The sequence below is a fragment of the Alnus glutinosa genome, chromosome 3, assembly GCF_958979055.1.
Source record: "Alnus glutinosa chromosome 3, dhAlnGlut1.1, whole genome shotgun sequence".
Lineage (NCBI taxonomy): Eukaryota > Viridiplantae > Streptophyta > Magnoliopsida > Fagales > Betulaceae > Alnus > Alnus glutinosa.
This window is the reverse complement of record NC_084888.1, coordinates 21558218-21583184: the sequence shown is the minus strand read 5'-3', so window position 1 is coordinate 21583184 and position 24967 is coordinate 21558218. Positions and strand designations below refer to the sequence as shown.

At 40.4% G+C, this 24967-nt stretch overlaps 1 protein-coding gene across 1 annotated transcript in view; it reads right to left on the bottom strand.

Moving 5' to 3' along the window:
* Positions 1-470: 470 nt before the first annotated feature.
* The window catches only part of LOC133863981 (KH domain-containing protein HEN4), a 44469-nt gene continuing 19972 nt past the window's right edge, over positions 471-24967 (bottom strand). The window contains exons 3-7 of the mRNA XM_062300161.1: positions 9746-9997; positions 1699-2082; positions 1502-1575; positions 907-1018; positions 471-813 (exon numbers count right to left, since the gene is read on the bottom strand). Of these exons, the coding sequence (XP_062156145.1) occupies positions 637-813; positions 907-1018; positions 1502-1575; positions 1699-2082; positions 9746-9997 (999 nt within the window). The 3' untranslated portion in view covers positions 471-636. The remainder of the gene's footprint in view (positions 814-906; positions 1019-1501; positions 1576-1698; positions 2083-9745; positions 9998-24967) is intronic.

Here is a 24967-nt window from a genome sequence, read left to right as displayed (position 1 = left end):
ACTAACCTAATAGACCCATTACACCCTTCCCCGATCCTCCCTTATCCATATAGGGGCCAAAATATTAGAATAGTCCGTGATGGAGCTTGATTTGTCTAGGGTTCATTGCCTTGCGCTTGGTGCTGGGATGAATAATGCGTAGTTGCGTTCTACCTCAAGCATGGGCCTCTAATTTTGCATTAGAGTTGGCTTCGCATCACCCTGAGTTTCAAATGTTATCTTCAGCACCAAAACTTTTATGACCATTCAAAAAAAAAAAAAAAAAAGGTTCTAAAAGCAACAAAATGGTGCCGAGGATCAAGTTGATATCTCATTAGTACAACCCAAGTTCAAGAGGGCCTTGTGCCTTCTTTACCCCCCCCCCCCCCCCCCCCCCCTCTTCAACATCTGGCTTAAAGAAAGGCATCTACGTATCTTCAACAAAAACACGAACGGGCGGTCATCTACAAAACTTACTATGAACATCATGATTTGGTAACGTAAACACGGGATCTCGATTTCATTCACCAAAAAACGGATCCAACATGGCAACATACTTCGATTGCATAATTAAATATAGAATTTATACTCGATGTAGAGATCTTTCTCTATTCTCACCTGAAGAAAAGAAAAAGGCATATCTATCCTTCCAATCTTCTATATAGCTTGCCACTTATCAGAACCGATTGTCAAAGGTGGCGTCTGCCCACAAAGAATGAAAGCTTGAATAAGACTCTGGGCAGCATGCGTTTGTTCTGGTGTCCCATAAACTATAACCACCCCTTCTGTAGCCCCAGGTTTTGGGTCATGAATCAACACCTTTGCGCCTGAGGTCTGGATGAAATTGCAAATCAAAGTTAAGCTAGTAAGATAATCAGAAATTCAATGTAGAAAGATTGAAACTAAATACGCCAACCATAAATCCACCTGCTGGATCTGAGTCAGGCTACTGTTGTTCTCTCCATGAACATGTCTCAACAATATTTGGGGAATTGTGATCTCGATGTTTGTGCTGGTCAAAATGGGCATTTGACTTCCGCTGCTCAAAATATTTGCAGAAAAATATTAGAATGCACCTCCAAATCAAATTAAGAAATCTCTTTCCTGTACTTTCTGCTTTTATTTTGTATCAGCCTACATAAAATTACTTACCAATAAAATAGCCAATATGAATCTACATATCACTGTGTCCCAAAAATCTAAACTGTTCATAGATCTTGTCAGGCTTATCACAACATTATTATCTCACCCCAAATAAAAAAGAAAGAAAAGGAAAAAAGAAAAGAAAAGAAAAGAAAGAGGGTGGAATAGAGTAGAAATCTAATCATTATTTTTTGTGAACATGATATCCACAAAGCTAAATCATCAATACTACTTTAATAATAATGCTGAGTAAATTTAATACTTGTACTCAGATAATTGTGACTGCCAGCTTGATTCCAATTCATTAACCTAAGTATTTAGTCACATAAGTATGGGATGAGGAAGAAAAATAACGAGATCTCTAGGAGAAAAGGCTTACCTTCCAACAGGCCCATTTTTTGGAGCCAAGCCCAAAAAATCAGCTGTTCCCCTATGATTCCCACTGCCAACTGCCTGAAAGGGACAATGAGAAATTAGACGGAAGAGCATATGGAAGTAGGTTAAATTCCCCCATGATTGGCCAATAAAGTTGAAGTATCAAACTTTTGAAAAAAGATGGTCTGTCAAGCAACCAACCTGAGGAGTCCAGGATCTTGGAGAAGAAGATGGCCGGTCAAAAACATGTCCTGGTCTCTCACTTCCATAAGGATAGGGAACTCGGTCCATGTTAGATGGACCACTGCGATCCATACTATGTGAAAATGTAGGGTGGTGATCAAGGGGTTGGGATGCAATGGCAGAACGGTCATGTCCATGAGGATGTCCAACAGGAGAAGGATAGTTACCGGGGGAAGCTGGGTTATGCCTTGGTCGGAAAAAAGAAGGAATTTCTGGAAAAGGAGAAAAGTAAGGTGGGGCACTAAAATTTGGAGGGGGTGGTTTCATTGGAAATATGGTTTCCCGAAGTCTGCTTGTGATGTGAAATAAAGCATCCTGTACAGATTGCAAACTTCCAATAACCTGACAAAAAGCACGGAGCCTATTTAGTCTTCAAGATCAAGAGTTTGAGGTTCACATTAAGAATATATGGGAAGAAAATTATATATTATCTGTTTTAGAAAAGAATTCAAATCGAAGTTTGGATAATAAATATGGAAAACAGGCAGATACGAAGTGGCAAAAAATTCTCCACCCCAATTGATCCATTATTAATTTAAGGCCAAAAGTCTATAATTTGAACCAAGATGGTTATCACATTATTTATGATTGAGATTAAAGGACACATATGACATATGGGCTACAACAGTATCATTTAGCATACCTTAGAGAGGCGTGGTACTGGGCTGAAGATTTACTCAGAAAATATGGAACTCACTGCAACATGAAAAATTATCACTCACTTCATAGGATTTCTTCTTATTGATTAAGAAACGGAAGAAAAAGAAAGAAAGAAGTTGGGGTCAGAATTAAAAGGACACCAAAAGGAGGGGAAAAAGAAAAAGAAAGTGGATAAGCTAGCTTGAAAACTATCACCTAAGCATGAAGCTCAAGGTTTCTTTGTTCATTTACTACAGTGGGGCGCGTGAAATAAAAGACAAGATTGTGTGATGACAGGTTTGGTAAAAATTTTGCATTGCAAAGACAAATACATACTGCTTCTTCTTCTGGGGAACATAGGAAAAATTATTGCAAGGAATATGCAATGAGTAAAACAGAAAGGCCGACAAGAAAATTCATCCATCCAACAGTTTTACAGAATATATGTCCATGCACACATACACACATAAAAGAAACATTTTGCTGTTTTCTTTTCCTACTTCTCTTTTCTTTTTACACAAATTAATCAACAAATCCCTGTTACACCTCAAACCCCTGCTAGGGGCAGAGAATGCACCAGCCCAAGTAATGTCATTTTTCTCTAAACAAGTCTTTTAGGATATAAGATCAGGTCATTCATTAAAAAAGAAAAAGAAAAAAGAAAGAAAGAAAGAAAGATATAAGATCAGATAAAAAGTTCATTGCTAAAAGGTCGTTTTATGTGCTAACAGTACATCAAGTTTTACATCACATCATGTGCCTGGTTATACTACTGCAATTGCTAATCAACACATGCCATGCTTCCATTTTTTAGCTTGTCAACTGGTAGTTCTAGGTGTAGACAAGTTGCATATAAAAGTCCAAGGGAATAGCCAGAGGCAAATTGATTGTTCACCATCTGTAGTTCTAGGACTGCAAAAACCTGCGAACCCGCCCTGCCCTGCAGAAGCCGGTTTTTAGTGTTTTTTTTTGCGGGTACGGGTTCAAATATGGTATACCCGTGCAGGGCGGGGCGGGTTGGATTTTTTTAAAACCCTAGGGACCCACCCCGCCCCGCCCCGCAGGATGAAAAAAAAAAAAAAAAAACCTAACCCTAGAGCCGCACAGGTAACCTCTTCATTTTTTTCATTTTCTCTTCCCTTCTCCCCCTAGCACCGCACAGTGCACCTCTTCATTTTTTTCATTTTCTCTTCCCTTCTCTTCAGCGAAGAGACCCCCCTATAGCCGCACACCTTTTCTTCAATCTTCACCTCTCCTCCATCAAGATAACCACTCCTTTTGCGGGTACGGGTTCATCACTTCAGGGGATCCATATGTCACAGAGTTTTCATATAACTCAAATGGCCTGTTTACTGAGTCGATACTGTATGTTTGGAACTTTCCTGGACTGATACTATCACAGCCTATAGGTTTGCATGTATTTTCAGAGAATCAGAGCTTCACGGAATCACGGGTCTCGTTCTAAGGCGCCGAAATTAGGTATTTTCTGAGTTCACTCTGTTTTGCTCTATGTCTTCCTATTTATTCTCTGCTCTGTCTGGTTTTGATAGTATTTATTCTATGCTCTTTGTATGGTTCACGGGCCTTGATTTGTTGTTGATGAGATACTGGGGTTTAGATGACAATTTTTTCAAAAAAAAAATAAGGCACTTTTTTACTTTTAAGATTTAAACACCGAGTCATGTGATAATCAGTATAAGACTGATGTTTCTGGGTTTGGGAGAACTTGAAATATTTTTTGGTTGCAGATGCACACAATTTTTGTGAATCTATATGATTTTATTGAAAATCTTGTTTTTCTGCACTTTTTAAGAATCTACAATTTTTGTGCGTCTCTCTGCACTATGTTTTTCTCTTGTTTTTGGTGCTTTTATTGAATCTTAACTACGCATGAACACATGCGATTTGCACTATGTATACATTGTAAACTTTGTGCAAGGCAGAAATCATCCCCTTTTAAAATTGGATAATTTCTTTTGATTGTTTGTTAATAGTATCTTGAACTCACCTTCTTTTGATTATAGTTGAAGTTTATATGGGTGAAGTAGGTGTACAAACCCCAAAAGATTTGCCAAGCAATTATACTGAATTCTCCCTTTATTGGATAGCATGATAAAGTAAAAAAAATAAAAATAAAAATTTATACCTAATACTTGAATTTTGTTTGATTTCAATTTAATCCTTGAGCTTCCAATTTCGAAAATTAACTCTCTAGGTAACTCATGTTTTTCAATCGTTATTTATGTTGGCTTTCCATCCATAAAGTAATCTCTCTCGTGTGGTAGCAAACTATAGTAATAAGCTCGATTCAGGTAAGCTTTCTATTATTCACTTAATTTATTTTGCTATTTACAAATTCTAATTATTAGTTTCAATTGAGATTGTAATTCTTTTTTCTTTTCTTTTCTTTTTTCATTCTTTGTAGAAATAACTTTAAAGAACATCAATATTTTACTTGAGGAGGATTAGTAACCTGAAGTCTGAAGTTCCATTCTGCTACTATCTTTTAATTTTTTTTATGTAATTTAAGTTTTAAGTGTGCTACTAGCTTGGTTTGGTTGTGTTGTACTGCTGGATTAGTTTGTTTGTGTTGTACTGCTGGATTAGTTTGTTTGTGTTGTACTGCTGGTTTTATGTGTGCTACTGCTGCCTGCTGGATTTGTTTGTGTTGGCTGTTGCTTGTTTGGATGGGTTGCTGCTGCAGGTTATGGAGCTTGCTAGTTGCTGCCCCCATGACTAAGAAGGAGCAAGTTGCTGCACCCATGACTAAGAAGGCCTAGAATGGAGAAACTCTCTCTCTGTTTTCATCTTCTTCTCTTTTTCCTTTTGTTTTAATTTGTTCTGGTATGTTTTTGTATGTTTGATGGGTGCAAAAGGTTCTCTTTGATCCTTTGCAGTGTGGTGAATGGTCCATTACCAGAGTTTCTATCTTATGATTCTTATTGTTATTGATCTGGTGAATGTTTCTATCTTATGAATGGTCCATAAGTCCATTACCAGAGTTTCTATCTTATTATTCTTATTCTTATTGCAATGTGATGAATGTTTTTAAATCTGTTTAATTTACACGGCTGATGTGATAAAAAAAAAAAAGCTTTAATTATTGAAATGGGGCTTTTAGTTTTTGACATCTATCACTTGTCAGGTTTATTTTTTACAAAAAAATAAAATTATTTATTATTATTATTTTTTTTTAAAAAAAAACCAGTATTTTTTTGGATTTTTACAAAACAATACAAAAAATTACATAAATGCCATTAAAAAAAACTGCCCCGCCCAACCCACACGTATCGCCCCGCATAGATGCACCCTATTTTATGCAGTTCACGGGTGATAATTACTCAACCCACAGGGTTGCGGGGCGAGGGCAAAAAGGGCGAAAAACCGCCCCGTGCTCACCCCTATGTAGTTCTATACAACTTCTATCACAATTTGCACTTCATTCACAAAATACTTGAGAATTGAAATTATCAATTCCCACCAGGCAGCACATTAACCACACAATAAAGACAACCAATTGCAATGAATGTGAGATGGTATAAATGACATTCTCAAAATACACCAAAGCAATTGTTTTCTTCACACAAACTCTGTAACTCCTTGCTCCCATAGGAGGAAGGGAAGAAAGTAAGAAACTTTTGTTCCCCTCATGTAGGAATATTGAAAAAAAAAAAAAAAGAACAAAAAGAAAGAAAGAATAGAAAAGAAAAGATCCAAAGTCGCAGTTTGTATACCTATTTTGTACAAGAACATAGCACACTGGTCAATAAATCTTGAGCATTACGTTTGACCAAAAACAAGTCCAAAATAAATCTTCCTGTGCACTAGGGTTGCGCCCCTCTGCCCTTTTTATTGAATTTTATTACTTATAAAAAAAAGTAAGAGGGAAAAGACTAGAGTAGAATCGATTCAAAAATAATCTTTAATGTGTGAATTCATTAGATCTTATTCATATTAATCTAAATAAAGTAAACACACACAATTGAGAAAGAATAGCCACATTGGCTATGATGTCCTCCTTGAGTAATAGAAGAGTAGAAATATTTAGAAAAAACCTTCTCCAAAAGCCTCTTCCACATCAATCATAAGTTACCAATAGTAAGATGGAATAATTGTGTGCTCGAGGGAAGTTCAAGGAAATGTCTTCCTTACTTTGACACTTCCTAACAGCTAGCTCTTTTGGCATGAATTTTATGATGCACTTCCCTAAAGGATTTACTCAGGCTTGAGAAGAAACATGATCCCTTCCCCCCACCCCCCCGCCAAAAAAGAAAAAAAAGAAAAAAAAAAAGAAAAAGAAAAAGAAAAAGAGAAAAGGAAAACAAATAACTGCCTAAAGAAATTATTAGAAGAAGAAAAAAAAAAGTGAGAAACTTTTTTTGTAGGATTGCCCAAATATTATATTCTTAAAATTTTTCTTATTGAAAAGGAGGACACAATTATGTCTGACACTCATTTGCGATACACTTGTAAGGCTGTGATGCGTTATTTCAAGAGCATATGAATCTAACATCATGGATTCATCTAAGATGTACATATGTAATTGGCAGCATTATTTTTGGAGTTTCTGAGTCAGACATCTTTTATCCATATCAATATGTTACATTCATGTCCATGTGCGCAAATTATAGCAGAAAAGAAAAAACTTTCTATGCAAAATGAAGCAAATGAATGGAAGATTAAGATTAGAAACTGCAAAGTTTCAAAGCAAACATTTCCTATAAATTGGCAAGCATTTTACTCATAGTATGCGTACCCTAAAGCAGCGCAACCTCACATTAACCTTATAGGCTCTTGGCCTTGTCCCTAGAAGAGTTCCTACTAGATCTCGCAAAGACTAGGTTGTGAACCTGCCAACATGCACAAGTGAAGCTGATATACTATCAGTCATAAACCCTAACCCAGTTGATGAGTGTCAAATATTATATATTTGAACCTCTTAATTTATATTAGTTAGACCTTTAACTTTCTTATTTTCTGATGTTTTTGGTTAGTTTTTGTATTTTGGTATTTTCCAGATCATGGAGAGAAAACGGTAGTTTTAAAGTGAAAAAAATGCAAATTTTGGAAGTCAAAATCGGATTGGATTAAATTTCAGGTTCTGTACAAGTCATAGTATTTTAACCATAACTTTCAGCTCAAGTATCGGATTGAAGTAAAATCAGCGGTGTTAGAAAGCTAATTCAAAATGCTACAAATAATTGTAAAATAGAATTTTCCTAATTCGAATGTTTGCTACATCATAAATGCCTCGCAATATAAGAGCGCGAATTTTCTTGTTCCTGGCGGCTGCAGACACTCCAAACCCTAGCATTCTTTTATCTTATTAGGGTTTTTGAGGGGTAGAGGTGCCATTTTGAAAATATGGCCCTAAACCTTAGCGTTCTTTTCTCCTATTAGGGTTTAGAAGAGTAGAGGTGCCATTTTGTAAAAATTGGTTTTAACCTAATTTTCTGCTATAAATATCACATACTATGCACCACTTAGAACACACATCCTAACATTGTACATAGCAGCAGCTGGGTTCTTTGGCTTTTATTCTTTGCAAGTTTTTATTTTTATTTTTATGTTCTTAATAAAATTTAGTATTTTCTTCTTAGTGATGAGTAGCTAATTTTTTCAACTAAGGTTGATGATGAAACTTCACATTTGAAGAGCAACAATATTTTCATGAGTTTATACTATCCGATTTTATTTGGTTTAATATTTTCAATGTTTTACTACTTTTCAATTATTGAGATGATTTCTTGGATATCTTTTTTTTTTTTTGATAAGTAATTTCAAATTCAATAAAAAAGCACAGAGGGGCGCAACCCTAATACACGGGAAGTAAACAAGAGTGCCCCTAAATGGGAGGAACAGCTAATAAATTTAGAAAGTCTACAAAAGTAGAAACACCTAGGTGGCAAAGACGGGACGCTATTGTGATTTCCGGATACATGTGATGATTTGAGATAGTCTCATTTAATTGATTGCTTGGATTTTCATTTATCAAAACATTGGATATTCATTGTGTTTCGTTCTACGGATACATTTGATGATTCGGTTTAAATCGGATATCTTTTGTGATTTGTGCAAAGAACGGATTCATTGAATGATTTAATTAATTTTTGAAGCATAGTGGAACATACATAGGATTTGTACGGTGACAACTTCGGATATGTATTGACGAACATGAGAATACGTTGTTGTGATTTGATGGGTGTAGATTCTAAAACCTTAGTGCATTTTCTTTTGTTTCGTTTTATTTTATTTTATTTTTCTTTTATTCACAATTCCCAAAATTCGGAACTAGGTTAAAATAGAATTAGTTTAAATAGAAATTAGGGGTAATTACCATTTTCCCCCATCAACTACTAGCCATTGTCAACATGCCCCCCATGAACTGACACCTCGACCAAAAGAGAGCATCCAACTACCAACTTTACACACTTTGCCTCCTTCCGTCAGTTTAATTCGTATAAAGACATAAATGCCCTCAACTTTTTTAAACATATTAATTTTAATATTTTTTTTATTAATTACTGTTGGAGGGCATTTTGGTCTTTAAACCAAAATTAACGCCCAAAAATGGAATATTCCATCCAAGTTAACGGAATTCCTTGATGAAAGGGTGCAAAGTGTGTAAAGTTGGTAGTTGGATGCTCTCTTTTGGTCGAGGTGTCAGTTCATGGGGGTATGTTGACAATGGCTGGTAGTTGATGAGGGGAAAAGGTAATTACCCCTAGAAATTAATTTTTTGCAACATAATTCCCTGTGGATACGATCTCGCACTTGCACATACACTATATTGCAAACGATTTGTGCGCTTGCGAGTATTAAAATTTACACATCACCAGTCACCCCAATAGATGCAATGTCTAAGAAATTATTTTATTATTTATAATGACTAGAATTTCTAATCATCATCGTGTTATTGTCTCAAATATATTGTTATCTCTTCTAATAAGATCAGCTTCACCAGGCTTAACAACAGGCAGGGTGATTCTTAATACAAAAAACCCATTAGAGCATCTGGAAAATCCACTAGAGCACCTGGCAATCATAATAGCTTGAACACTCCAGTTGCTAGCTTATTGGGTCTTTCTTATAGAATGGGAAATAGTCAACCTGTATAATTGTTTCATTTCATAATAAATAGTAAACAAGCCATAAAAGAGAAAGTTGTTTGTTTGGCACTATATTAACCAACAATAAAGTCTGCATAAATGTCATGAATTATATAAATCAGTTCCAATTCTCCAATATTCTCAAATCATTCTAAAGCAGATATTCAGGAAGAGTAAGCATGATATTTAAGACTTAACAAGTAAGAGAACTAACAGCTGGCTTATGCAGAATATTCATGCCTAAAAGGGTAAATTACCTGTACAACTTCATCATTTGGGGAACCACACTTCGGAACTTGTTCCTTAGGAAAAATGCGTATACTAGCACCAGTAGCTCTTCTCATTTCAGTGATAATAAAACCTCCTTTACCCAATAAACATCCTATCTGCTGTGAATGTACAAGAAGCCTAGCAACAACTGCAGCGCCAGGTTCAAATCCAATCTCTGCAATTCTACAATGCACTCGAATAACAGCTTCCTGTGCTGGAGAATGTTTCAGCTCAGAATTCTGAAACAGGTCAAAACAATATAATTTGAGAAAACAAAAGACCACATATCCCTGTAAAATTCAAACTGAAAAATTTCTAGATTGTCACTCCAAATGTCAATGATGAATATTCCAATGACATTTTTTTTTCTTTGGATAGGTAATACACAAGTCATACAGCACACAGGATCTAACCCATGACCTCACCTTCCACTGTTTACTTACAAGGGTAGAGATGCCATTTGACCTAAGGACCATATTGCCTACTAGCAAAATAGGTGTACAGAAGGGTATGGAATTTGCTCCGATTTGAGGTCCAGGAAAGAAGGTAGTGGATGATCAATAAAGACAAGTCATAGGGTGGGAGTTATCATCATCTAGACTTCGTACACATGAGATCGCAGAGTGATCAAATGGATGATGAATGACATACCATTTAACAAGATCCATAACCCATCCCACTATTTTTTTTTTTTTTTTTTTTTTTTTTCTGATAAGTAATTGAAATTTAATTAAAAAAGAGAGGGTACAACCCACGTACATAGGAACTATACAAGAGAAACAAACTAATCAGAAAAAAGATGAAAGATAAAATAAATAAATAAAAATCAAGATATATTTTTTTTTTTTGATAAGTAATATAAAATTCAATAAAAAGCGCAGAGGGGCGCAACCCTAATACACGGGAAGTATACAAGAGAGCCCCTAAACGGGAGGAACAACTAATAAATTAAGAAAGTCCACAAAAGTAGAAACACCTAGGTGGCAAAGATGGGGTGCTATCCATAGATATAGCGTGTTAAGAAGACGCTTCCTTAATACTACCATTACAGTCTCGACATCTTCAAAAAGCCTCGCATTCCGCTCCCTCCAAATGCTCCACAAAACACAGTGAGGAACTAAACGCCAAATATTCTTTGCTAGGCCATGCCCTCGAGAAGCACCCCAAGTAGTCAACAAACCCAGCACCGATTGTGGCATGACCCATTCAATTCCAAATAAAGAAAACATAAAACTCCAAAGCTCACGGACGGTGTCGCAATGAAGTAACAGATGATCAATAGACTCCCCCTTCTTTTTACACATACAACACCACTCAATAACCACAATATTCCTCTTTCGCAGATTGTCATGAGTCAAAATTTTACCTAAAGCTGCAGACCATACAAAGAACGCCACCCTTGTCGGAGCCTTAGCACACCAAATATTCTTCCATAGGAATGATGGACCTTCTTTCCTACTAACTTGTCACCCTCTCCTTGTCGAATCGGGGTGGAGTACAACCGCTCGAAGAAAGAAAGCACCATCTCCAACTCCCAGTCCTGGAATTGCCGCGTAAAGTGAACATTCCAATGAATATTGCCATTATGAACAGCCATATTATCTACCACCATTGCCGCTTTGCTCCTCACAAGACTATACAGAACTGGAAAACAAAGCTTCAAAGATCTCTCCCCACACCACCGATCATGCCAGAAACTGATATATGACCCATCCCCTACCACAAACCGAACATAATTGCAAAACTTCTCCCACCCTTTCCTGATATATTTCCAAACCCCTACTCCATAGGAACCCGACACCTCAATAGAGCACCACCCACCCTTTAGGCTCCCAAATTTGGCGTCAATCACCAAACGCCATATAGCCTCTCTCTCCCTACCATATCTAGAAATATGAAGATAATCATAGGTGCTTGTCCACTAGTAAAGGGTGTTGAAGAAGGCCATCAACTCCACCATCGATCTCTCGCAATCTTCAAAGCTACAATCGTTTCTTTCACTCCAGATACACTACATCAAGCAAGGCGGGGATCATCTTCCACACTGCTACCTTTTGAGAAGAACCTCGCTGCCATCTCCAACATGCGAAGAGATCCACTACCCTTCGAGGCATAACCCACTTTAACCCATTAAGGTCAAAGATAGAACTTCATAAGGCATAAGCAGTCTCATTGTGGAGTAGAAGGTGATCTACAAATTTCCCACTCTTCTTGCACATGCAATACCAATTTATCACTACTAAATTCGGTTTCCTTAAGTTGTCCATTGTGAAGATCTTCCCTAAAGCGAGCAACCAAACAAAGAACACGACTCCTTATTTTGCCAGATATAGTTGAAAAGAAAGACAAAAAATGGGAGAGGAAAGAAGGGAAAATTGTCTTATCCCCGATGATATGCTTCATACACTTACACAAGCTTAAATAGAAAAATTATACATCCTGTTGGAGAAATAATCAGCTCCAAAGACACGTGGGCCTAAGGTAGTACCGGGAGCTAAGCCCATCGGGTTGACCCGGCCAGATCAGACCTAAGTAAAAGACCAGTTGTTATCTCTAAAAAGACGTATATCTCGAGTATATCAAGATAGACTTCTATCCCATCAAATATGGGATAAGGTACCTAATAGTTTGACATTGGCTAAAGAGAGTGTCATATCCAGTTTGAACTCTACTACCAAATTTGAATTCTATGAAGATAAGACTCAAGACCATGTGATCTAGGACTCAGACTCCTAATTAGAAAGAGAAGACTCAAGACCATGTGATCTAGGACTCAAACTCCTAATTAGAAAGATAAAATTAAAGACTAGGTGATCTAGGACTCGGACTCCTAATCAGATTATGCTCCAAGTATTTTAGCAGTTTTATAACTGTGAGCCTATAAATAAGACTACTACGCCAGGTATTAAAGGACAGATTCTCCGAACTCTTGAGATTACTGATATTTTCCAGAAAATAAGTTTGAACTGACTTAGGCATCGGAGTGGGGGTCCGGTCGGCACCCCCGACGAGCCGTTTGTTATTTTGCAGATTACGAGGAGAACGAACATCGAGGAAGGCAACGAATCACAAGGCGACACGTCACCGTACCGGAAACTGTACCAACAGTTTGGCGCCGTCTGTGGGAACGATGAATCGTTCTTACGAAAAAATAAATCCGCAACGGTGACTGCGCGATCAAGTCAAGTTTGAAATCACGGATCGGAACCTAATTGCTCGGTGATGATGGATTCAGCTTATTTTTGAAACAACAAAAAAGTACAAAATTCACAACGATGACTTCACGACAATTCATGGCTGAAACCGGCCGATGGTTTCCTTCATGAAAACCCCCAATTTGCGTCCACCGACACAAAATCAAAACTCTTCACTGCGGATGCGCAAGATAAAAAAACAAGGTTAGAAAAAGTGGCTACATCAACAAGAAGATATTCGGGCCCTTTCTTTCTGGACTGTAAAGTCCAGACCCAACTCAAATGGACCAGCAACCTGATAGCATTTTGGAACCGAGCTCTAGCTGTGACCCGCCGAAGCCTGAACCAGATCTGGAACCGGGCACCATAGACAAAATTTGATCCGACCCGTCCAACTCAGTTCTTGATGATGTTCGCAGGGAGGCTGAGAATTGCGGTTGTAGGCACCAACCTAGTGCCCAGAATCCAACTAGTTAAAGGTCCCAGTCATAAACCGGAGACCCAGAACCCCCTAACCAGCGATGGGTTCATGAAGTGGGACGGGAACGGCTTTGCTAGATATACCTGCAGGTTCACCGAGACACCGGCGCGTGTATCGCCTCGAATGATTTCCGAGTTTCCCGTCACTGGAACTCTCAGAAGTGCTGGGTCCGATCCCGGGTATCCGACCCAAGCTAGAAGTCATAGTGACCCGGTGAAGAAGAAGAGGCAACCACGTTGCTCTTCCATTGAAACTACATCAACAAGCTGTGGGAGATCAACAGCCCGATCTTGAGTACGACTTCGCCTTGCCAGGCGCCTGGGGTTCCTCGCCTCTAGGAGATATTCAACGACCAGTCAAGGCGAGAATCATCTGAAGCCCCTGCTTGCATTCAAAGATCCAGAACCCACCGAGAATCTGTAAACAAGAAAGCAAGCCCGAGACTTCATGCGTCAATGGGAGATCCAACAGGAGTCAGAGCTGGTTCAACCTTGTGGAGAAGGCTTCACAGGACCCCCGAGCTCCGATTTTCGTGGCTCTGTGAACCTCCGAGGCGGCAGTGAAGGAGAGACTCCACCTTTGAACTTCCGAGGCTCCCGAAGTTCCGAGACGATGGGATCGAGAAGGAGAGAGAGCGAGAGCGCAAACGTGGACTTGAAGCCAGGCGTGGTCGGTCTCCACCAAGATTTTCTCGGGACCGACCTGGTTCCTCTTTGGTGAAGAAGTGGAAACCTTTGAGACGGGATTCCCCACGTTATGATGCTTTATATAGGCTCCATTCACCTGTTAAAGAAAAACGGAGAGAATATGTCCGCAAGGTTTACTCATCCAGTTTGGGTGATCTAGAGAGAGATGTTTAGCCACAGGAAGGTTACCGTATTATTTGTTCCAGATTTGTCTGAATGTCTCCCTTCATTGGATGCATGGAGGGACTAGTGGCTTGCTCACAAGAGGGCTGTCGCAGAGAGAAAGGCAATTTTCTTTGGAAAAAGAGAGGTCCAGAGAGAAGAAAGATGGGATGAAAGAGAACTGAAGCGTATGCTTCAGACGTGGACCGTTTGCAGAAGCAGAAGCAGTTTTTGTTAAATACAAAGGTCTTGCTCATGTTCATAATCGGTGGTTCCCAGAAAATCAACTGCTTCTTGAAGCTCCATGGCTTGTTGCGAAATTCAAAAAAAAAAAAAAAAAAAAAAAAAAGCAGATACCAGAGAGGAGATAAGTTAATTTGTAGAAGAATCTGTGTTTCTCAGTATGAGAATTTTTTACCAAAGCTGTGAAAGGCTCGGTCAGTGATGAAGACAGCCTCGGTGACGTGATCTGGTACTCCATGAGTCACAGCCTCACTCTCGTCTACGGAGGTGCTTGGAGCAGATCGAAAACTGGAGCACAAACAGGTCATCCCCTCCTTCCTCAGGGTTATGAACCCAAACACCTTCTAATCAATTCCAGTGGGGCAGGTGAAGAATTGCAGCAGCGTTGTCACGGAGAGCCCAATCCTGACCGTGATCCACAGAATGGTGCTGGCCAGAAGGTTCCAAGGATCCAGACTTCCAAGGCAGCGGCGACTTGGAAGAGAACGTGTTTGGATTAGGTTCCACGTGGCATGGATCGGTCGTGAGCACGGGGTGTCCTTGTGTGCCGGGCAGTCATGGATGCACAAGCCCTTTAGGCCTGTGTGATGGGTGATCTTGGGCAGCAAAGTTCGAAACCAGCTTGTCTTCACCACAAGACGGTAGTGACCCGATGAAGTAAAAGAAGTGTGGTGGGAGAACATCTGTATTGCTAGGGGCTGTTGACCAAGTGCTATAAGACATCATTCTGAGAAGACTGCCCTTCTAGAGCTCCACCCGAGAAGTGCACACTCATTTGTCCCGAGACCATTTGTCTCGAACCTTCATTTTCTGCATTGGATACCAACTGGCCTTGGCTTTGCTGCTGGATCTTGCATGCAATCACTTTACTTGAGGAGCGTGTTGAGCCTGAATTGGAAGACAATATCGTTGAATTCCTTAGTCATTCTCAATATCCTAATGGTGGAAATGGTGGGGCCAGTGAGCTGATGGCGGACCCGGACAGAAAAATGTATATATGTTTTTACGTCAAATGAAAGACCCGAGTGGGCCCTTCAGGATGTATTACACAAGAGAAAGAAGAATGGAAAAGATGGGTCAAGAAGAAATAGACATGGGCTTGATGAATGCATTGCGAATTGGAAAGAAGGTTCGGTATTTCGTTTTGAGAAAGGTTTTGAAAAAAAAAAAAAAAAAAAAAAACCTTTATGATGTGGATGACTTTGGCTGATTCCAAAATCGTGAGTGATGGGCTAGTTATAGAATGCTCTAGACTTGGTGAGTTGTTTCTTCTTTCACAGGTTGATATTAAGTAGTTTTGCCCAAGATTTTGAGTCAGAACACCATAAAAAAAAAAAGAAGAAAGAAAAAAAAGAAAAAAAATAGATCCGAGATGTTTTATTGAGGCTGAAAGTTAGATCCGAGGTGTTTTATTGAGGCTGAAAGTTAAATCCGAGGTGATTTATTGAGGCTGAAAGTTAGATCCGAGGTGTTTTATTGAGGCTGAAAGTTAAATCCGAGGTGATTTATTGAGGCTGAAAGTTAGATCCGAGGTGTTTTATTGAGGCTGAAAGTTAAATCCGAGGTGATTTATTGAGGCTGAAAGTTAAATCCGAGGTGATTTATTGAGGCTGAAAGTTAGATCCGAGGTGATTTATTGAGGTGAAAAGTTAGATCCGAGGTGATTTATTGAGGCGGAAAGTTAGATCCGAGGTGATTTATTGTGGTGAAAAGTTAGATCCGAGGTGATTTATTGAGGCGGAAAGTTAGATCCGAGGTGATTTATTGAGGCGGAAAGTTAGATCCGAGGTGTTTTACCGAGGCGAAAAGTTAGATCCGAGGTGATATACCGAGAAGAAAGTATAATCCGAGAAGTTTGATTCGAGGGTATTCTACCGAGGCGAAAAGTATGTACCGAGATAACACATACCGAGAGTATTATTCCGAGGGTACTATCCCGAGGAGACTATGCCCGAGCTCCTAGTTCCAAATAGCACACTTTGAGGACCCCTCCAAATTTGCCATCCTCCGAAGTGCACAGTCACATGCCGAGGAACCAATCCGAACCGAAGGTCCAGCTTGAGGAACTCTCCCAAAGAGCCCCATATCGAGTGGCGTGCAAGATAAGGAACTCCAAGTAAGATGGTTCATCTTCATCGAATTCACCAGATAAGTTCATACTCTTCTTTTACAAACATGATTTATGGATAAATGTTGGTTTTTACCAATCAGGAAAAAATATATATATGCATGCGCTTGTACGCTTTGCTGAAATGTATATATATTTTGATAAAATAGACTCATATGTTGAGGCTTCACTCCTGTCGTGAGTGAAAGGATCACAAAATCATCCCGACGGATAAAAAGAATATATGGTGCTACTGTGCATTCTGCTATTTTGTTTTAGGATATGCAGTGCTTCGTTAACCCTTTTTGCAGAAAAGATACGGGGAGACAACCCCTACAACAAATTAAACAAGGAAAGTCTCTCGGTCAGTCCAACACCGAGAGCCAAGGAGACAACCTTGCAGAGAAAACAAGGAAAAGTCTCTCGGTTAGTCCAAAACCGAGAGTAGGAAAAGTCTCTCGGTCAGTCAACACCGAGAGCAGGAAAAGTCTCTCGGTCAGTCAACACCGAGAGCAGGAAAAGTCTCTCGGTCAGTCCAACACCGAGAGCAGGAAAAGCCTCTCGGTCAGTCAACACCGAGAGCAGGAAAAGTCTCTCGGTCAATCAACACCGAGAGCAGGAAAAGTCTCTCGGTCAGTCAACACCGAGAGCAGGAAAAGTCTCTCGGTCAGTCCAAAACCGAGAGCAGGAAAAGTCTCTCGGTCAGTCAACACCGAGAGCAGGAAAAGTCTCTCGGTCAGTCAACACCGAGAGCAGGAAAAGTCTCTCGGTCAGTCCAACACCGAGAGCAGGAAAAGCCTCTCGGTCAGTCAACACCGAGAGCAGGAAAAGTCTCTCGGTCAGTCAACACCGAGAGCAGGAAAAGTCTCTCGGTCAGTCAACACCGAGAGCAGGAAAAGTCTCTCGGTCAGTCAAAACCGAGAGCAGGAAAAGTCTCTCGGTCAGTCAACACCGAGAGCAGGAAAAGTCTCTCGGTCAGTCAACACCGAGAGCAGGAAAAGTCTCTCGGTCAGTCAACACTGAGAGCAAGAAAAGTCTCTCGGTCAGTCAACACCGAGAGCAAGAAAAGCCTCTCGGTTAGTCTAACACCGAGAGCAGAAAAAGAAAAAGCCTCTCGGTTAGTCCAACACCAAGAGCAAGAAGAAAGTCTCTCGGTCTATCCAACACCGAGAGCAAGAAAAACCTAACGGTTAGTCCAACAAAGGATACAACGGCAGGATTGCAGGTTTTCGGAAGGACAAGAACATCCAAGATAGAATTGGCCCGAGTCCTTTCCTCGAACAACCCGAAATGGTTATGGAAAGGACACCAAGACAAGAAAACCTCTCGGTTGGAGGTCTCCAGACATTAAAAGATTGGAGCGTTCGGAGATAAAGAAATTAAAAGGTAAAGATTTCAAGTTATGATATATAAAGTCTTTTACAGGGTACAAAGATTTCCGAAAAGAAAGGTAAAGCTCAGCGACCTGACTACCCACCTCGAACGACTTAACCTGCTGTCGCAGACTAAAGTTATGGGGGGTAGCTCATTAAGACAAACAGGAAGGTAAAGGTTTAGAAAGACAGAGTTTCAGGAATGAAAAGCTTCAGGAAAGTATGAGGATAAAACCTCTTTAAAAAATCATCAATTCAAGTATTTACAGGTTGAAGCCCTGAGACTCACTCCGAACTCCGAGATCTCTTCTACACCATCATCCAGGATACTAAGAGGACTTGACTATCCGCCTCGAACGACTTAGCCCGCGGTCGCGGACTAAAGTTATGGGGGGTAGCTCAACAAAGTTAAAGCTTCTACAAAGGCAAAATCACCGAAGCTACACCAAACTCTCAAATTAAGATCTCTCAGGAGCAACTCGAACAAAGATACGGGGAGACAACCCCTATAACAAACCATACGGGGATATCACCTCTACAAAAAATAACCAAGTAAGTTCATCGCTTCTAAAAGATTTTTTCATATCCTCCTCGGTCATAACTTACACAAACCGATTGTTTGTTCAAGTTATTAGAGGATAAGTGAGAATTGAGTTATTAGAGGATAAGTGAGAATTGATTTGTCATGGAAAGTTTTTCCATAACAAAGAATTCAAACATTACAAAGTTCGAAAATAAAGATATTCACAGGTGAGATCAAGCTAGATGGTATTCAGATTAGAAGATTCAGTACGCCAAGCACAAAACCTCGGGCCACCAAAAGCCCCTAGTCGTTATAAGTCTCGGACAACCAAAGCCTCAGCTCTAGTTTGGGCCTCCGAAGCCCCCCAAGAGAGATTTTTGTGGAAGCGGTCTACGAAGCGCTACCGATGAAGAAGCTTCGGGTATGTTAAGCCTTTTCTTCAGCGGTTTACCATTTTTGTCAGACAGAACCTTGATCTCAGGAAAGTCGTACGCAAAGTGTTATCTCAGAGTGGCATTTCACCACAATCTTGGTGAAATCAACTACATCAGTCCGATCCATCTCCTACCGAGAGTAGAAGATCATCTTCACAACTTTGGCCCGACCGACAATATTATGTGGAGGCATTTATGAAGAAGATATTTATGAGAAGTTGCTATTATTACTATGGCAGATCACAAGTTGGATCCACTCAACCCGATCCAAGGAGGAGATAAATATTTAGCAACTACTTCAGGGAAATCAGGATAGGACTTATGGTCCAATCAGATAAGAAGAAGGATCAGATCAGAAGTCTAAGAAGATATCAGATTAGAAGTCTAATAAAGGATCAGAGTCCAATTAGAACTCTGACATCAATTCTAGAGCTCGATTAGAACTCTGACAGCAATTCTAGATCGACAAGGAGCAGGAATTCTAATCCTTCCAGAGATTCGAGGCATTATTCGTCATAATTACTTTGAAAGAGGCGGCAATTGTCAGATACAGATTATGGAAGATCCAGATTCAGAAATTGAGGTATTTAATTCTCTTACATTCTAAATTCAAATAAGAGAATTAGGGGGGTAACTGTTGGAGAAATAATCAGCTCCAAGGACACGTGGGCCTAAGGTAGTACCGGGAGCTAAGCCCATCGGGTTGACCCGGCCAGATCAGACCTAAGTAAAAGACCAGTTGTTATCTCTAAAAAGACGTATATCTCGAGTATATCAAGATAGACTTCTATCCCATCAAATATGGGATAAGGTACCTAATAGTTTGACATTGGCTAAAGAGAGTGTCATATCCAGTTTGAACTCTACTACCCAATTTGAATTCTATGAAGATAAGACTCAAGACCATGTGATCTAGGACTCAGACTCCTAATTAGAAAGAGAAGACTCAAGACCATGTGATCTAGGACTCAAACTCCTAATTAGAAAGATAAAATTAAAGACTAGGTGATCTAGGACTCGGACTCCTAATCAGATTATGCTCCAAGTATTTTAGCAGTTTTATAACTGTGAGCCTATAAATAAGACTACTACGCCAGGTATTAAAGGACAGATTCTCCGAACTCTTGAGATTACTGATATTTTCCAGAAAATAAGTTTGAACTGACTTAGGCATCGGAGTGGGGGTCCGGTCGGCACCCCCGACGAGCCGTTTGTTATTTTGCAGATTACGAGGAGAACGAACATCGAGGAAGGCAACGAATCACAAGGCGACACATCACCGTACCGGAAACTGTACCAACACATCCTATTATGAAAAATACATTTATTACATAAAAGGAATCAAATAACCCATATCGTAACTTTCCTTTCCTTCATCAACACGCTTTCTTCTTCAGCACTTCTCTTCTTCAATACGTATTTTCCTTTCTTAGACGTAAGTTTTCTTTTCCAACACTCCCCCTTAAGCTGAGACAAAGATGTCTCGCATGTCCAGGTTGCACAATGCCAAATTAAGAATACTACTGGACACTCCTTTTGTCAACATATCCACAAGTTGTTATCGGGTCTTCACATAAGGTGTACAAATCAATCCTGCACCTAGTTTTTCCTTGATAAAATATATATATCAATTTCAAAGTGTTTAGTTCGATCATGTTGAACAGGATTATGAGCAATATTAATGGTAGCCTTATTATAGCAATATAATCCCATTGAATCCTTGTAATCATATCCGAGTTCTTTCAGTAGAATCTTCAACTATACTAATTCACATATCCCATGGGCCATGGCTTGAAATTCAACTTCTGCACTAGATCTAGCAACCACTGATTGTTTCTTACCACGCCAAGTAACTAGACTTCCTCCCATAAAAGTGCAATATCTTGAAGTAGATCTTCAATCTATGATTGACCCCACCCAATCAGCATCTGTATAAGCTTCTATTTTCAAATGATCAGTTTGCTAAACAACAACCCTTTACCCAATGAAGATTTCAAATATCCAAGCATTCGATAAGCTGCTTCCATATGAGATTCATAGGGTGAGTGCATAAACTAGTTCACTACACTGACTGCATAGGCAATCTCTGGACGAGTGTTTGAAAATATATTAATTTTTTTTGATAAGTAAGAGAATTTCATTAAAAAAGCGTAAGGCGCCCCTAAGTATACACAGAAGCAAACTCAGCTAACCCACAAAAAAAAACCAAAAAAACCCCACAAGAAACCCACAAGAAAACCCCTAACAAGCATAATAGAAACCTCCACAAAATAAGAGAAACCCCCAAAAGTAACCTGTGAATACAAAAAGAGCCCCTAAGAGCACCGAAACCAACCCCATTACCCCCAACAGGACCCCCTAAACCCAAAGGAAAAACCCCAGAACCCGAGAAAAACCCAAGAGAAACACTCCACAAAATAAACCAAGCAAAAAACCGAACCCGATGAAAGACCCACAGACCCACCCAAGCAACAAAGGCACACAACTCTACAACATAAAGTCCTTTCCTATCCTACGCCTAGCGGAAGATTTATCGTCGCCATAGTTGATTGAGCTATGCAGATTCAGGAGCTCCCTCTTTCCTTTAGACTTTTGGCGCGATATCATCTTGTCACGCTGAAATTCTTCTTCCATGGCATCCCGAATGGCCAACGCCTCGTCCCCAAAAGCATCCTCTAACGCCCAATCCAAAGGCGAAACATCCCAAAGATCAACGTCCTCCTCCCAAACCACAATCTCCCCGTTATGATCAAAGCCGATCGGCCAATTCCGAGATTGGGAGAAACTATTACCCTCAACGGGTGAAGAAGTGGAGCAACCTCTAGGAGGGGAGGAAGGCCCTAACATCCCTACATCGAAAACCTTCCGGGGCGAATCCGTAGTGGCTAGCTTATTTGGGCGGGGTTAAGAAACCCTTTTTTGAGAATGCCCGTCTTCACTGGAAGCTCTGCGACTTTCTTCGTTGGAGTCTCTACAGCCGAAACCTTATTAACAGCTAAGTCGGCAACCATCTTCGATGCTTTCAAGGAGTCTGAAAGAAGCACCTCGTTCCACTTCAACGAAACCCCTTCCCTGAGAACCCTCGCCTTCTTGATATAACTATGAAATGGCTTCGAGACCACGGGGAACGAAGAGCTCAATTTCTCCCCCAACTCAGTTGCTCCAATGGAAGGAGGGGACGTGAGTTGAGAGACCGCCACAGAAGCACCAACCGGATTGCAAAGCAGAGGAGGGGACACCAGAGCCGACAGAGAATCAACCTGGGCCACCGGAGGAAGAGACCTGAACCGGCGAGGGAGGAAACCCGAAAGGCTTAGAGGCAGTAACCCGGCTAGGTACTACCTTCAAACAGCTAGACCCTTCCCCTGAAAATGAAAACCGAGCCAGAACAACCCCTGGAACAGCCGACGACGGCGACGGTGCCGGAAGAACAGGAAACACCCCTGGGGCTTCAAAACCTTCCCCCGGCGAAGGAACCTCCAAACCCCCATGAGGAGAACGAACCAGAGAGAGCCCAGAAGACGACGTCCGAATCGGATAAACCTCTGGAACAGTCGGCGACGAAGGCTCCGGCCGAAGAAGAGCAAGAGATGGCGCCGGAAAAGGAGACGGCCCTGGAGCTGCTAGACCCTTCTCTGACGAAGGAGCCACCAAACCCCCAAGAGGAGGCCGACTGAGAGACAACCCAGAAACAGACTCTGGCTTCAACTCCGACGAGATTCTAGACGATCGAGAATTAGGTTTCTTTGAATCTACCAACTAATCGTTGATACATACCTTTATCTACTAGAGAACTCTCATTACTCTCCCCTAACTTCTTGTTTTGCTCTACTGGGTTGTCAACTGCTTTGCATTCAAGCATTCTTGTTTCCTTAAGTAGATCAAGTACATATTTTCATCGAGAGACAAATATTCCATGTCTTGATCTAGCTACTTCAAAGCGAAAAAAAATATCTGAGACTTCCCAAGTCTTTGATTTCAAACTCATGGGTGAGAATTTTTCTTAACTTCTGTATTTCTTCATTATCATTCCCGGTCAGAAGTATGTCATCCACATACACAATTAAGGCAGTTACCATGAACAATGTGTGATCAGCCAGGCTCTACTTGTTATCTGCATAGCCCCAGCAAATCTTTCAAACCACGCCCTAGGAGATTGCTTTAATCCATACAATGCCTTTTTCAATTTACACACTTTACCATCAACCAAAGAATCATGAAGTCCAAGAGAAATCTCCATGTATACCTCTTCCTCTAGGTCTCCATGAAGGAATGCGTTATTTACATCAAACTGCTGGAGCGGCAAATCTAAGTTTGCTGCCAACGAAAGCAACAGCCTAATAGAGTTCATCTTCACCATTGGAGCAAATATCTCCTCATAGTCTATCCCATAAGTTTGTGAGAAGCCTTTCGCAACCAATCTAGTCTTGTATTTCGACCAAACTTTCCGCTTTATGTTTTACTATAAAGACCTGTTTGCATCCTACCGCCTTCTTTCCTTCAGCTAGTTCAACTAGGCCCAATGTGTTATTTTTATAAAGAGCTTTCATCTCTTCCTGCATTGCTTCCTTCCACTTTGGAGAATAGAGACAGATGACAATTTTGAAAGAAAAACATGATAGGGTAATGAAAGATTACTATGAGACACAAAATTGGATATGGTGTGATGAGTACAAGATCAGATTCCTTTGCGTTGGGCAAATGGAATATCAGTATCATTAATTGCAAATATAGCTGTCTAAAATGGGCATAGGATTACCTCGTCAAGAGCCAATGATTGGCTGAGAGGCTGAAGGATGGTCTTATTCTTCGGGCGTTTGGAATAAACCTGTAACGCCTCCACCAGTGGGTCAATTTGCTCACGATCATTCTCTTGTGGTTGTGGTTGCTGACTATCACATTTTAGACCATCTAGGCAACGTAGGTACAGAATCTATCATTATAGGTAAAGGACCTACTGAGGATTTCTCTTCTCCACTATCTCCCCCATGAAGAGAAATCTCAAGAGAAGAAAAATAGGTTAGGACTCAATAAAAGTGACATCCAAAATAAAATGTTTTCACGTAGGACAATGATAACACCGATAGCCCTTTTGAGTTGGGTGAATGCCCTAAGAATATAAACTTAAGACTTCTAGGATCCAATTTACCCAGGGAGGAACCAAGAAGATGGGTAAAGCAAACGCAACCAAAAACTCGGGGAGGAACAACAAACAATGATGAAGACAAGAACGGAGACAAAACGTCAATGGATTTCTTAAATTGCAGTAAGTAATACATCACCCCAATAGGACTTAGGAACATGAATGGAAATCAATAATGTCCAAGTAAACTCTAGGCGATGTTGGTTCTTTCACTCAACAATGCCATTCTATTGTGGGGTATGAGCGCACGTTGTTTGATGTATGATACCGTTCTTCCTAAGGTATGAATATAAATCACTGGAACAATATTCTCCTCCGTTATCTAAACGAATAATCTTAATGGAAGTATTCAACTATGCAAATCATCTTATGGAATGTTTGGAAACACGAGGAAATATCACCTTTATCCTCCGTTCCTCTCCGGTGATTTCTGCCCCAGAGATGCTCATGGAAAAACCCTCTGTGTCGTCCAGCTTAGAAGCTTCTCGTGTCATCAACGGCCGCTTCTTCTGTTTCCGAGGGCTTTGGTGTTCGTTCAGGGGCGGCAGCACTAGGTGAACAACCGACTATTCCCGCCTTGGTGAGGTCAGCTTTGGGTGGGGTTCCTCCTTTGTCGCCTTCGTCTGAGGTATACTCCAGATTGCTGGGTATGGGTGCAGATCAGTATGTCTTGCTGGAGATGGCTCCTTCTCTGGCTCCAGTTGGGATGGGTCCAACTCCTGGCAACTGCTCTTCAGGTGTGGACGCTCTAGGTGAAAGGCTGTGTTATTTTCTCCCTGTGATGTCAGAGTCAGGTGTGCCCATTTACTTGTCGGAATCCAAGTCAGTGCTTAAATACTCTCGGAAGAACAAGATTGGCAAAT